This window comes from Cavia porcellus, unplaced genomic scaffold (assembly GCF_034190915.1).
Source record: "Cavia porcellus strain 051 isolate PalLab524CR breed Dunkin Hartley unplaced genomic scaffold, mCavPor4.1 scaffold_28, whole genome shotgun sequence".
NCBI lineage: Eukaryota > Metazoa > Chordata > Mammalia > Rodentia > Caviidae > Cavia > Cavia porcellus.
Window position 1 is genome coordinate 28,356,296 of NW_026947511.1, and position 15,120 is coordinate 28,371,415.

General features: G+C 48.0%; 1 protein-coding gene across 1 annotated transcript in view; it reads left to right on the top strand.

Moving 5' to 3' along the window:
- Positions 1-2,537, top strand: part of LOC100720893 (collagen alpha-1(XIII) chain) — a 74,495-nt gene extending 71,958 nt beyond the window's left edge. Inside the window, exons 37-38 of the mRNA XM_063239620.1 lie at positions 551-589; positions 2,219-2,537. Of these exons, the coding sequence (XP_063095690.1) occupies positions 551-589; positions 2,219-2,221 (42 nt within the window). The 3' untranslated portion in view covers positions 2,222-2,537. The remainder of the gene's footprint in view (positions 1-550; positions 590-2,218) is intronic.
- The last annotated feature ends 12,583 nt before the right edge of the window (positions 2,538-15,120 follow it).

Consider the following 15,120-nt stretch of genomic DNA (forward strand, 5'->3'; position numbering starts at 1 on the left):
CCTGGCCAGACCCTTGCCCTCTTGCTGAAGGCACCTCTGGGTCATGTTTCAGCACCCCTGAACGCCTGTCATTTTTTTTTGCTCCCAACCCCGACCCAGGACTGACCATTACCAAGACTATCTAGGTGTCCTCCCAGGCTTAGAAAGAAACAAATGAGGGGTCAGGCCAGCTGGGAGTGTCACTGCCCCTCTCCCTCTGCCTGGATTTTGCAATGGGAGAAACAGAGTCCCAAGTGCTGAGTGACAAGCACCCAGCACTCCACAGAGCAGCAGCCATCCTCTCCTGGCCCTCCAAGACCTCTGTGCTTGCCGATCCTGCGGCTAGGACAGCCCCCTCTTGGCCTGACACTGCAGCCCCTGGACCTTAGCTGAGGGGAAACAGCAGCAGCGTCTATCGCCCACCCTTTCCAAGGGTTTTCACCTGGAACAGGGGTGGGTGGGTCAATCCCGAGGATCTGCCAAAATGTTTGTGGCCCTTGTCACCCCTGCCCCACCCCCTTTAGAGACCAAGCCAAGAGTCTTAGTGCTCTGCTCTCCTTCCTTCCCGCAGGGTCAAGATGGCCTGCCAGTCCAGGGATGCTGGAACAAGGTAAGCTCCTCCGAGCCGCACTTCTCAGGGGGAGGTGGACACCCTCCCCAACCAGTGTCACATGGCTCACGCAGCATCCGTTCTGCTTGCCTGCCCATGAAGCAGTGCAACATGGGTAGGAAAAGGTGCTCCTTCAAAGGCGGGTGCCCAGTGAATGCCCAGGCTCAGTACACACTTGGAAGACACTTCAAAATTTAGGTAGTGCCTGTCCTCCAAGGAGTCTGAGACCATGTTATAAAATAGGTTATCAATTAGCCACTCTCATAACATTCAGATGAAGTCATTTAAGTCACATGATGTTAATCCACGTGGAGCATACCCACCCCTTTTACTCACTAAACTCATGAGGCTTTTTTTTTTTTTTTTTTTTTTTTTAGTACCAGGGATTGAATTCAGGGCCTTTGCACTAAGCTACATCCCCGGCCCTCTTTCCTTTTCCTTTTGAGACAGATTCTTGCTGAGTTGCTAAATTGCCCAAACAGGGCTCAATCTTGCCTCGGCTACCTAGAGCGTTGGGGTCACAGGTGTGCACCACCACATCTGGCTCTCACATGGCTCCTACCCCTGCTTCTAAGGATTGTCCAGCTCCCCATCACACCCTTCCCCCTTGGACCTCAGCCATGGGAGCTCTGTGTCTGCACACATGCCACCTGCAGCCCAGTCTTTCCTGGGCTCCCAGCATTCTGGCCAGCAATGAGACTTTGCTGACTCACATCCACTTTGGCATTTGCCACCATTAAAGCAATCTGAGGACACAAGGCCAACGCTTCCACAAAATCACCCCTCTTAGCCCTGGTATCCCTAGTGCAGGGCTCCCCAGTCTGTGGCCACGGCTGCCTCTCTTGCCTCCTGCTCAGCATCCTCTCTCCAGCTCTCCACCAGCACTGTCTCAGCTTATGGCTGTGTCCTCCTAACCTGCTCCAGATTCATCTAGTCCAGTCCTGTGCCAGTGACAGCACAGCCACTCGTGCAGTGAGAGGAACAAGCCCACTGTGCTGCAGTGCTCAGTGTCATTACCCTGCAGGACTGGGCGGGAGGAGTGACCAGGACACCAGGCCCTAGGTTGAACACCTATGTGTCTGGGTAAATAAAGAAAGAGGAAGCTCAACACTCAAGAGAGCTGCCTCACCTGTGTCTGTCCCTGTGAGACCTGGATAAAGATTATTATCCAGGGACACAGCCCTTTGCCCCCAAGGAAGAATTTCTTCTTCAAGGCTATGGCTGATGGTCAAAAGATAAAGATATTTCTTATCTTAGCAAGGGAACAGCATCCACTATTGAGAGAAAGAGTTTTGGAGAACTAGCGAGCTTCCTGTTGGTTGTTCTACACCCATTGAGTTCCATCTGGGACCAGGAAGGAAGCTGCCAGGCCTCCAAGATAGAATACAGAGAGTGCCCTCTAGTGACCATAAAGGGGAGTCACTGCAAGGGAAAAGGAATTTCCCCACCCTCAGGGTGCTTAACATCCACAGGAGTTTTTTCCTGCCAGAGGGGCTTATGATTCCCCAAGTGTTCTTCCCTAGAGTTCCCATCCAACCCAGGACAAGATCCTCCTCCTTGCCTACAGGGAAGTAAGCGTCCACAGACCCCTTGAAACTAACTGTACCTTGTTTTGTTTTTGTTTTGCAGTGATGCCTCTAACCTTGGATTGGCCTGTGTGTGTGTTTATACATAGAATATTTATTTTTATACAGTTTTCACTTTTTGAAAATGCCAGAACTATGATGCATCTTACAGATTATCAAAAGAAAAAGAAAAACTTGCATATTTTGTACAGAAAATAATACTTCTCCCCTTTTGTTTACAAGATTTTTGTGTAAGTCTATGTCTCTAATACACTGTTTGTGAGTACAGTCCTAATGTTTGCATGATATTTGTGCACACTTATTTCATATAAAAGCTTAATAAATTATTGTGTTCCGGTGCCAAAGAGGGCAACCAGCACCAAGGTACTGCTAGCTGGTATGTGAATTCCCATAAACACAGAGGTCGGTGGTGGTTACCAGATTAGATGTATCTAAGAATAGTTTTAAACAATTCTGGATTTTCATTATTCAAAAATGAAATGTGACAGTTCATGATCCTGATGTGTCACTAAACAGATTCTTTCTTGTGCAAGCAGGAAGTCCTGGAAGCGGACATTTCTAATGTTTTAAAGTGTTAAACTCCACATAGAGAAGGGAGGGACTCTATTAGACAACGTCTGTTGTAACTTATCCCTAGTTCATCACAGCAGCTAAGCAGTTGGGGTTCAGGCTGGAACTCCCAAAGATAAAAAGGGTCTGTTTATTGTTACGTTTAGGTTTTCGTGGGGATCTTCTGTGTATGCTTGTTTTATTTTTCCCTTTTGAGCTATAGTTATTAATGCTGTTTCCTTGATAGGAATTTGCAGGTCCACACACCTAGCTGGTGAAGGGGCTACCCTGCCATTTGACTCCAGCAAAAGACAGTCAGGAAACAGATCTGGGCCACCCGGGCCAACCTGGAGTTCTTTGTATTTATTTATTTATGGTATCAGGAATCAAACTCAGGACCTTGCACTTGCCAGGCAGGCCTTTGTGTGGCTAAGTCCCCAGCCCATTTTTATTTCTTAAGAAAACGAATTGTGTTGCTTTCCGTAAATAGCACACCACTTACAGCATGCTCTGTAAAGATATCAAGAAGCCTATTTCAGTGACTAGATCATATTATTGTGTAGCGTGAAGTTTATTTATTGTTAGCTGTTTTCCAACATGAATTGGTGCTTCTAAAGGGCTCGAATACAACTAACTCAGAAGTACAAGTCCTCCCATCCCGTTTACAGGCTACGTCTTCTTTATTCATGCTTTCTTCGTAATCTGCACAAAGAGAGACTTGAGCTCGGCTCACACAGAGGGACACAGGGCTAAAATAGCACCAACATGTTCACAATGGCCTGCCCGGCATGGGTGAGCCCACACTCCCGGCCTCTTGCTCCCGAGACCCAAGGGGCTGGCCCCAAATTCTGATTCTCTTGGTGTCTACTTGGTTATTTTGGAAATTCCTCTTCCAGGGCTCGGCTTCCTGATTTGAAGAGTGAAGCCACTGAATTACAGTTATCTCTGTGCACACGAATGGTGCTTGTCTGTCCCCTCCCCACAACACAGAAACTGCAGCCACCTAGGCTTCGGTCCCCAGCTGGCACCAGGCGCTTCGCTGCCCCGGGAGAGCTCTGGGATGTGGTGCTTTCCAGATCACCTGAGCCCAGACTCCCGGCACCTGCCCTGGGCAGCTTCTCCATAAGCATGGTGGCCCAGAGACTGGATCCATTATACCCTAAGGGGCCCCAAAACATTTTAACTTTCACTGCTTTTTAGATTCAGAATGGAAAAAGAGACTAACAATGAATCCAGCAAGGAACATATTTGCATTTCTATGGCTATCAAATACAATTTTAAAGTATCTTGCGGGGAAGGGACCCACAAAGCCCAAGTGCCTAGGCCCCCCAAAAGTCACAATACAGCCTGCTTGTGTGCCCTGCTCCCTAGAATCCAGTCTGCTCTGCCGGTCACCCATCTCCAGAGCCTGCCTCCTCACCCCAGGACAGAGCCCAAGAGCCCATCTGACCAGGTTCTTCAGAACCCGCTGCCTCGTGCCCTTTCAGGCTCTGAATAGAGCCATCACAGCTCACTGATCACCTCAGAAGCAAGCAGAACAATGACAGGAACCCCCAAAACTGAGAATCTGGATCAACTGAATCCTCCAAGCGACCATGAGCCACCACAGACCTCTCCTCCTTGATTTGGTCCTAGGGTCATTCTTTCACTCATTACACCCTGGCCACCACCACAAAGGACTCAAGGTCACCTGCTCGAAGAGCTGCAAACCAGTAGTGGTACAGGCCGTGTAATCCCAGCTGAGGGAAGCTGAGGCAGGAGGGGTCACCAGGCCAAGGAGCCTGAGGAATTTAGCAACTTAGGTCCTGTCTCAAAATTAAAAATAAAAAACAGGCTGGGGTTGTAACTCAAGGCACAGGCACCTGATTCATTCCCAGTACTTCGAGAAAAAAATAGATAAATAAAGAGGGGGGGGGGAGAAAAGGAAAGAGAAAGAAAGAAAGAAAGAAAGAAAGAAAGAAAGAAAGAAAGAAAGAAAAAGAAAATAGAAGCATGAGAAGACAGCAGCGAGGAGCCTGCAGCGAGAGGAGAGGTCCTCATCTTTACTGAGATGGGCCACACACATCACTGCAGGCCACCATTGGCCTGTGGCTTGCAGTCCCCTGAGATCTGGCCCGGCGTTCATAAGACATGGTCCCCACGTGGCGGCTGCCCCCATCTCCCTCAGCCGGGACCCTCCCTATCCATCAGGGCCGTGAGAGATATCCCGGACTCCTACTTCAGCCTCCTCCCATACGCAGACTTTTCTTGGATCTTTATTTTGGGTTTTTGTTCTGTTTTGTTGTTTTGGTTTGGGTTTTCTGGAGGTAGGGTATCCCTAGGTAGTACATCTAGCCTTGATTTCCTTTATATAGCCCAGGCTAGCCTGGAACTCACTGTGATCCTCCAGCCTCAGCCTCCTGAGTGCTGGAATTACAGGCATGACTCACCACCCCCAGATCATCTTGGATTTTAACTCTGTGCCACATGGGGTACAGAGAAGTTAGAAGAAGGGGAACGGGGCCTGATGGTACAACCTTCCTGCACTCAGGAGACTGAGCCAGGAAAAATTCAAAGCTGGCTTGGGGTACATAGTGAGTTCAAAGCTGGTCTGAACTACATAGGAAGCAGTTCAGAAGTATACAGAGTAACTGGGCACCATTCCTCATGCCAGGGCTAACCCTGACCTCCCACCTTGGCAAGGGTACCATTGTCTCCACCTTAGCCTTCAGGAGAAGGTGCTGTCCAGCCAGCCTAGAGACTTGCTTCTGGGTCCTTGTCTCCCACTAACCAGCCACCAGGCCTGAAGTATCTCACGCCAGGTCTGTGTCCCCCAGAGTCAGATGTAGCAGGTAGACTCTGCTGACCTCCATGCGGGCCACCCACTCTGGCATCCCCAACAGGTCAGCTGCTGGAGGGCCATGGATGTTGGAGCATCCTGTCCCCTCCACCTGGGCCACATGCCTTTGATCAAACGGAGCATGGCATGAGTTTGCAGCACTGTGTGCAGCATGTGTGTGCATATAACCCTGGGAAACCAAACCCTGTGGGCCTGTGCCACCCAGGAGGCAGGGAACAGGGTCTGCTTCCCTGAGGGCAAGGATGGCCGTGGAGGCTGAGTGAGGCAGCTTTGATCCCTCTGGCCCCGCAAGCATTCGGGGACACTGGCTGGCTTGGCGGGATCTGCCACCTTCCCTCACTCCTATCAGGAACAGCCCAGGCCTCTGTGATCCGGGATTTGGACACAGTGTCATGCTGCCTGAGACCCAGAGCCCCTGAGACCCCACAGCATACAAGCAGAAGAGAAGGGCAGAGTCTGAGTAACTGGCATAGAGAATTTGGGGAGCAGATGGAGGCAAGAGAGGAGTCATATTTCACTTCTCCAGAGAGCAGAGTTTTCTGGACCAAAGCTGCACCTTAGCACAGTGGCGGGGAGGACACTGCCCCAGGCACTCAGGAACAGTACCATGTGCAGAGCACCCTCGGCTTCTAAGGAAGCCTGGGCCAGAGCCACTGCGTGAGCCTGCAAAAGGAAGACACAGATGGAGTCAGGCTAGGCTGGGCCCCAGGGCATCCCCATTCTATGGCCTGCACCCACCCCCACCCTCACCACCACCCCCGCCTGCCCACACACACACACCCTCTGCTCTCCCCGCCACACCCCTGCCTCTCTGGATCGCCTTCTTCCCCTCCTTCAAGACCCAGCCTAAGCGCAGGGAAGACACTTCTGGTTCCCAAGTTGGATGAATCTCCCTGAAACTCAGGCTTCTTCTTAGTCCTCTGCCTTACATTAGAAGGGGAAGGGACCTCCTGATTAGGTGGAACCCAAGAGGTCAGGGGCTCCTTTATCAAGGGGCTTGATGTCTGGGCTCATTCACACCTACAACGGCCAAGTTATTAACCAGCTTTATGAAGCAATTACTACATGCAGGGTGTGTGCTTCCCGCAGGACAAGCAAGGTGATGGGGGTGTCAGTCTGCCCTCCAGGACTGAATAATGCAGGGAGCTGTGTGCTAAGCGCTCAGTGGGGACCACAGACAGGGCCCTGAAACAGAGGACACTGTGATGGGCCACACAGTCAGGAGCAGAGAGGATCAAGTCAGCTGGGGGTGCACAGTCACCTCCTTGACTTATGCTCCTCTCTGTTAGAATCTTGCAGTGGGACCACCCTCGGCCATGTTATCTTCTCAAATCTGGGGAGGACAACTGGGTAGGGAGGGCAGGTCCCAATTGGGGGGAGTGGGGAAGGGAGCCTTTGGCATCCGGAAGGCTCCCATAATGGACCAGTCTCTAGCAAGCCTCCTTCTCAAACACTCCCTCTCTGTACCTCCTCAAGGGCCAGAGTCCTTGGTTGGTGGCCAAGAAGTGAAGCTAGCCAGCCCCACAGCCTTGGGGAAAGTGCCTTGCCCACAAGAAGAAGAAGAAGATGGCAGAGCTGCCCCTGGACAGAGGGTCGCCGGCTGAACCTTCCTAAGGGCCTGCTTTTAGGAGCTGGTCAGAGCGTGGCCCAGGACCGCTGTCCCGGCAGTCAGGCAGACTAGTCCAGACCCTCCCACTTGGGCCTTGGGGCCTGTCTGAGGGTTTCTGCTGTGGCTATGATTTCAAGGGCTCTTGGACTCCGCTTTCTGGTGGAAACCATGGTTTTTTTGGAGCAACATCCGTGCAGCAGGGACTACCCACGGCATCAGGCCCTGACCTTGGCAAGCCTCCCCAGGAAGCAGTGACTAGAGACTGTCACCTTTCCCAGCCCCTTCTCAACAGAATTCTTCTATCTCTTGATGCTGCCACCATTAACCATTCGACTTTCTGGGTTCATTGAAACATCAGAAGCAAGTTCCAGCCTGCTAAGCAGAAAGCATTTGCCTTGGAAAGGGTAAAAGCATGAAAAATGGCGATGCTGTAAGACAGGAGAGAAGCTAGTATAACAAGGCTGTGCAAACGCTTCTAGTCTGGCACCCCGGGAAGCCCCAGCCACTGCCCACCACTGGAAACGCAGGGATGGATGCTGACCAGGCAGGAAGACATTGTGTGGTGGAAGAAGGTGACCCATCCTGGTCTCGCCTCCCCTCCCCTCTGGCAGAGAGGTGAGACTGCAGCACAGGGAACTTCACCTCAGCAGAGAGAGCAGGCCAGAGACCACCACACGATCTTGGATATAGAAGAAGTTGAGCTTTCCTTGCATAAACCAGCATCTCAAAGGAATCTCTCCTGGGACCGTTCCAAAATGAAGAGACAGAGTCACCAGGGCATTCTGTGAATTGACTTAAGTTCTGGGATTTTGGCTTTAAACCCACACTGACATCTTCTCTCAGCCCTGGAAGGTTAAAGAAAACGCCCTAGAATAAGTTTAGTGTTTTCCCCATTCATAGCATCTGATCCCAGAGCTTGGCCAAGCGCCACCCCGGTCTGCATTTGGCAACTCTTTCGCATCTTTGTGGCTCACTGTGCAACAGGACCCACAGCCTTTTTATTCACTTAGGAGTAGCACATCCAGGGCTGCAGGCAAATTGCAGGTAAGGGGACCCCTCTGGGGCCAGGGGCACACGTCTGTAACTGGACAGGCGAAAGTCAGACCTAATGGATCCAGACATGACATGCAGCTCATGATCATGGGATTTCTCCCCATCAGCTAATCTGCCACCCATCCCTTCTACCATCCCCAGGGCATGGGAGAAATCAAAGGTATTCCTGTGTAAAATGACCCCCAAGTGAAGGAGGCTGAGGACTTTGGATGATTCACAGGGTTCTGACCATTTGTATAGTCAGAGGATCTCCCTCACCTGCTCCCAGACCGCAGACCGCTGTCCCCAGTCAATAACAGCCAAGAAGGACAAAGCTTTGCGGCCAGCATTGTACAGAGGAAACGGCTGGCCCCAGGGTTCACTGTAAGCAATGCAGTGAAACCACAAGCAAAGAGACATTTTCTTACACTCCACCCATTCCAAAGATGAAATGTTTGATTGAAAAATCTGCTAAAATAAATGTGCCTGAGACTCCTCGGCCTGCCAGTGGCCAGGTGCTCCAAACAAGGTGCAGGACATCTGTGTGCCTGCCTTGCCATGACTCCTGGCCAGGTGACCTCCACCAAGTGCCTCCTCTTCCTCACCTGTGCCGGACATGGTGCCATCCACCTCCTGGGTGCTACAGGGCTGTCTCTAGGAAAGCACTCGGAAAGAAGTATAAAAGGCTAAACAGTACAGCTTCAGTGTTGAGGTTAAGGGGGAAAATCTTACTTTTTATAGACAAACTTCAATTAACTGGAGTCATCTGAGGAAAGGTTCATTAAAATTGCTGGCAAAATTAGGAAGAGACCCTCCTCATACCTGGGCGGAGGGACTGATTGATGGCTGTTGTCATGGAGATGACACATGACCACATGGAGTGGGACAGGAGGAAGGACTGGCCTCTAAGAAGTTGCTTTTTAAAATTAAATTCCATAAATGTTTATTGGGTTTTTATTTTCTTTTTTTCTAAAAGAGAAAAATCAGCAACTTAAAAAAAAAAATTTCATGCTTTAAAATGCCAGGTTAGATGAGGCTTTTCTCTTGCATTTGGTGTTTTTCGATTCTGCTTCTTTACATTCGTGAGCTTTCATCTCCTGAGCAGCTTTCCTCCTCCTTTCTCCTGCCCTTGTCCCCTCTTAGACAATGTGGACAGACTCCTCGTGTGGCCAACCTGAGGTCTTAAGCTTAAGAATCACAACCTCTGTATTTCATTAGAAAGAGGCCACTTCATTGCGTCTTGCAATAAAGTTCAGTCCAGTTAATTGAAGGTTTAATGTAGTTTCTTATAATCAGAACTCAATTTTCAGAATTATATAATGCAGGTTAACAGCTTACGTGGCTGGCTCAATAGTTAAGTAATGGGCAAGAACTCTTTCCAGAGGAACCCCTGAGTGTTGAAGTACTGATTGCTTTCTTTTTTTTTTTTTCTGTGGTAATGATTTTGGGTAAGGACCTATCCATACTGCAGGCAGTGAGGTCCTTTATATGGAAGAAGAAAATATGAACTTGCATTCTATTTTGATGTTAAAGCAAAATGTCTTCTTTTTACTAATTTTGTTTTCTTACAACCATTACAAAGTTGTTTCCCCTGAAGTTGCCTTTGGGTCAGAAGGGCCTCCTAGGAGGCTACTTGGTGCTAAATCCCCAGTGTAGGGCTCCCCACTCATCCTCCCCAATGGCTTCTCAACCAGCTGCGTGGGTGTCCCCTGCAGAAGCCCTTCATACCCTGGAGCCTGCACCAAAGAGAACGCAACTCCTCCGTCAACACCTGGACCTCTCCCCAGTTAACAGCCAGCCGCCATGGTCCACAGTCTGTCCACAGGCCCCATGGTGCGCCATTTTTCATCCACTAGGACCCTTTGGCTTCTCCCTGCATTATGCAGAGGGTGAGGCAGCTGGGAAGGCTTCTGCCCTCTTGCTGCCTCTAAGCACATCACCAAATGGTTTCAGAGGTCCCTTGGCAATTTTGGACCTCTTAAATAAGATGAGCCCAGCCCTCTAGTTCAGATGCTCTTCCCTGCCGTTGTTTCTTCCGGCCCTGTTCTTACTTACGGCTGGCACCTCCTGATGTTCTCACCTCCTTCCCCTATACCTTGTTCTCTTACTGTCTTTACTGTCTTTCTCAAGCCCACCCCATCCCTGTCCCCATCTCCACCCTCACGCTCACTGCCAAGAGCTCCAGTCCACCGCTTTCATTTTGGTCCAGAGTCTCATCACCTCTGTGTGATTCCCCTACAGAGAAAAAATTGCAGTCTTGACAACTTGTCTGACAGCTTCGTTTTCCTGCCAAACACTCCTGGTGCCTTTCGTGTAAACAGAATCTTTGACAGATACGTCTTATTATGTTCCCCGAAAGAGGAGAAACCACTTCACTCGATGCTTCATTTCTATTACAAGGCTGATAAAGCATCTGTCACTAGGTCCTGCTCTTTGCTATCTTTGGTTTTTGCTTCATGGTCATGAGCAAAGTTTCCAGAGGTTCCTACTGGTTCAAAGTTCTATGTCGCAGCAAAATTCTTCGCCTAGGTCTATGACACCTCACATGAAGGTAAAGGATGACTGCAGGTTTAGTGCGAAGGGTTTATTAAAAGGACAGCTGGACGTGCTGGTACATATATGTGTGATCCCAGCACTTGGGAGGCTGAGGCAGGAAGATCACTGTGAGTCTGAAGCTATCCTGGGCTACACAGTGAGTTCAAGGCCATCCTGAACTACACAAGAGACAGAAAATGAAAAACAAACCAAAAAAGATTTAAAAGGGTAGGACTGTATGTAATATATTGTGATTCATTTATTAACTTTTCTGATTTTAGAAAATCAAACATACTTTTTCAGTTGGGATTTTATTGTTTTTAATCACTTACATGTCCAATTTTTTTAATTTAAAGAGGTGCTTTGGCTCTGGCCTGTGTTGAGACTTACCCCTTCCTCCACGACACCTGCATGGAAGGTTGCAGTGGACACAGAAAGGCCAGAATTCCCTGGGCTGGAAAAGCTTAGCACAGTGCTTCAGTGTGTGCCCTTTCCCTTTCCTCTGGGGGAACATGGGATTAGGACCCTAACAAGTGAGGAGACATCCAGAGAGACACAGTTCCTAGACCTAGTTCCTCTTCACTAAAATGAAGAACTAATCATTTTAAAACCTAACATTTTAGTTCAAGGCTAAGCCTAAAAGAAGAAAGTCAGTCCCATGGCCATCCAGACTTCCTGAAAGGCCCCCAGTGTCTTCCATGAATAACCAAGGGTCTGTGGGATCCCTATCACCACTGCTGCTAGAGATCTGTGTGTGTTGTAGGATGCTAAGCAACATGGAAGCCTACAAGTGGTTCTGTCACCCACAGCTGCTTAGGAGGTTGTTAGCATCTGGGTTTTACATAGCAATGGAAAACGTCCCAGGTCCCTGTGGATGGAGTGATGCCTCTGGGAGCGTGACTGAGTATGGCCCATGTCAAAGCACAGGTCACAGGAGCCATGCTTGACCGCACTAACTGGCTGAGAAGCTGTTGTCACCTGCCACCCGGGCTCAGAGAGACTGCTGGGTCTGTGTTGAGGCACAGGCTCCAGCCCCCATCCAAACATGAATTGTAATTCCAGAGGGCCCTAGGGAAGGCTGTTTTCTCCAACCGTGTCTATCCTGGATGGACCACTGACATGGCAGCCCCACACCACAGGCTAAGGCCTCGCTTAGGGCACTTCGAAATGCATGTGGGGTTAAAGGCCAGCACTCATGGCTCAGCCTGTCCACAGCAGGCTGCAGATTGAGGGGAGCAGAGTCATCCAGGGGTTCCCATGACCCCCTAGAGCCATCCCACCAGGCAGCGGTGCCCAGAGGTGATGGCCTTCACAGGCCCCCATGGCCTTGGCCTCAGACTCATCCCCTCAGGACTGACAAGGGACAGAATTCCTGTGTTTCGGGCTGTGGCTGTTCTCCAACAACCTACAGCGCTCATCTGAGTCTCTAGAGTTCACCAAGCACAGAGCCATCTCTTTGGTTACTGATCTAAAAAGAATTTCAGTTATTCCATCTGTTTTGAGAGCTTTCTTTGTGAGAAAGACTATGGCGCCTCAGATCATATTTCAGTCGTTTAGTGAAAATGCCGTTTCACCAGGAAAGCAGTGCTGAGAGAAAAGCGTTGTTTCTCTTAGCCCTAAAACTTCCTTTCTTCCCAAAGGAACCCCCAAACCCCCAAACATACCAGTTTGATCTTACCAGCCTGCTCAGTGAAGTAAGCAAGTTTTATATATTTTTATATACAATATATATTTACATATTGACTCTTTCATTTAGACTTTTTCTTATTATTTTGGTGCATCTGGTGTTAATATTTAAACATCCAGTATTTTATTTCCACATTAAGCTTGAATATACAATATTAGTTTCTTTTGTTTCTTAGAGCCTTCGGATAATTTCAGAAATGTTTGTATCTTCACCTCTGTTTTAAATATGTGGTGCTATTGCTAATGTCATATATGTAAATACCTTCTGACATATCTCTGGGTGTTTTAAGTTCTGCTTCTATTTTTGATTGTGATCTTATCACTATGCTTCTATTTTCATTCTTAATTTTGGGTATTTTTCTCTGGTGCACTCAATTTATTTTTAAAATCACTGTGGTTATTTTAAGTGTTATTTATTCATGTAAGTGAACATAGGAAAGTGCTTTGGTGAGCACTGAGCTCCCTGATAGACACTGACCTTAAAAGATTGATCTTTTAAGTGCTACCTATAAGGTTTTCTTCCCATTATCAGGTGCTATTTCAACAAAAATTGTCTCTTTGCTGGGTTGCTTTCTGTCCTTTACATTTCTATCTTTGATTTTCAATTGCCTGGGATTCAGTTTACCAACACCACAATATACCATGTCGAAGATAGAAAGTTCCCTTAACTGTAGCATTTCTCTCTCCTTTCAGTAACTTCCAGGCTAAAAGTGAGTGGCAGGCACATGCACCCCAAGCAGCCAGGGCTAGGCAAAGGCCCTCCTGAACTAATGGCTCCACTGTGGAGTGACCTGTTGACTGAGGAGTGGGGGACACCTTCCCCAGGCAGCAGCCACCTCAGCTGTTTGAAACTTCCTGCTTCTGCTCCCCCATATCTGGGCAGGCTTCAACAGAGAACTGTGAAATTAACTGGCCCTGCTCACCAGTGAAGCAGTGGACACAGTGGCTAGCATTGTGGCCTCAGTTCGGACGACACCTTCTCTCTGACCTGAACACCACCAGTCCATGCAGCGTGAGCCCAGAACAAGACCCTGCGTGGGAAAACAAAAGATTTGGGTTTTCACCCTACTTCTTCACTAGTTCATTGAGTGGCAGCCTTTCTGGGCTTCAGTTCTGTAAAGTGCAGGACTGGACACTCATTGCAGTGAGAATATTCTGAATAGAAAGACTTAGCTGGACAAATCAGCCTATTTCGTGAAGTGTAACCGTGCTCCCGTCCACGTGGGGAGGATTTTAGCAAAGCAATCTAAACAATTGCTCTGTTCTTTAAGAAGGGCCAGGGGCTGGGGATTTAGCTCAGTGGCATAAGCGCCTGCCTGGCAAGTACTAGGTCGTGAGTTCAATTCCCTTGTACAAAAAAAAAAGGACTTGAACTTCAATATTATCAATATCCTAGAGATCAAAGGTGAACCCAAGAGAGGGACATGAAAAGATCAGTTACTCACTACACTAAACCAAGGCTCTTATGGAGAAGCCATGCAGCTAAAAAGATAAAACAGTAAGTGATTGAATTAGCCAAAGAGTTAGACTACAGTCTCTAAGAGCTTCAACTGAGAAGGGAAAACAAGCCAAGAACTTCCTTGCTGAGATTGTTGCCCTGGCTGTCCTGTTGTCTTGGAGTTTTATATCACTATTTTGTACTTATTCTCTATGATGTAAATATTTTCTGGTGTAAAAAGTGTAAATATTAAATATATATTTTGCTCTTGTCTTTTCTAAAAATGGAAGTTGATCACATAATAAATCACAAATCATTTCCATCTTGGTCTGTTTTTATTTTTTTAGAAATTATGTGCTTTTTCCTTTAACATCCTTGAGAGAGGAAGGAGTTTCATGATTAAAGGGAACCTTCATTCCGAGCTAACGGAAGTAAGATGCGCCATCCGAGGAGGCGAGGATTAGGGGTCAGGGGAGCCCATTTTAGCTCTGACTCTTTCATTAACAGGTGTGCCACCCTGATGGAGCCACTTAACCTCTTAGACCATCAACCAAAAGTGAAAACAGCTGCCGTGGTTGTTTCAAAACTCAGCGCAGTAACAGATGCAAAGTACTTTGAAAGCAGTACGTTGTACTAACTTAAAGCTCTATGTCTGAACTGTCAGGGTGTCCATGGAGGGGGATTTCAGATTTGAGATGTTTTTAATATTTCATTTTGCTTTAATCTATTTCGGAACAAAACCAACAAGAAGTTCAGTGCAAAGTTAATTTCTCCCATTTCCCATGATTAGTAATCACTAGTATTTTATGAGCTTTAAAATCTTTTAAAAGAATTAAGTTTTAAAATTTGTAACAAAATATTTAAGATTTGAATGTGTTCTTGGTTTGACCAAAATGTCTTCATCAGTGTCTAACATTCCATGAAGAAGGCTTTTAACAAGCAGAATTAGAACCGAATAACCCGGAATTGACAGCTTACCCACAGGAAACAGGGCTCTTGAGGAATATCCCAGGCAAACTACAGTTCAGATCCGAAGAAATCCCATTCTTAACTGTAACAAACTGAGACGGTCTTCCTGTCCTTTGTGAAAGACCAACACAATTCAAAAGAGAGCCACGATGATTGTAAGTGGCCTTCCACTTCAAAGGACCAAGATTCTTGACATCAGATGCCTACCGGGCTGGAATAGAGAAGCCTTCTAGATCATGTGTGCCCCCCTTGTCTTGCGAGGAGAGATTGGGAATGTATAGGACTCAC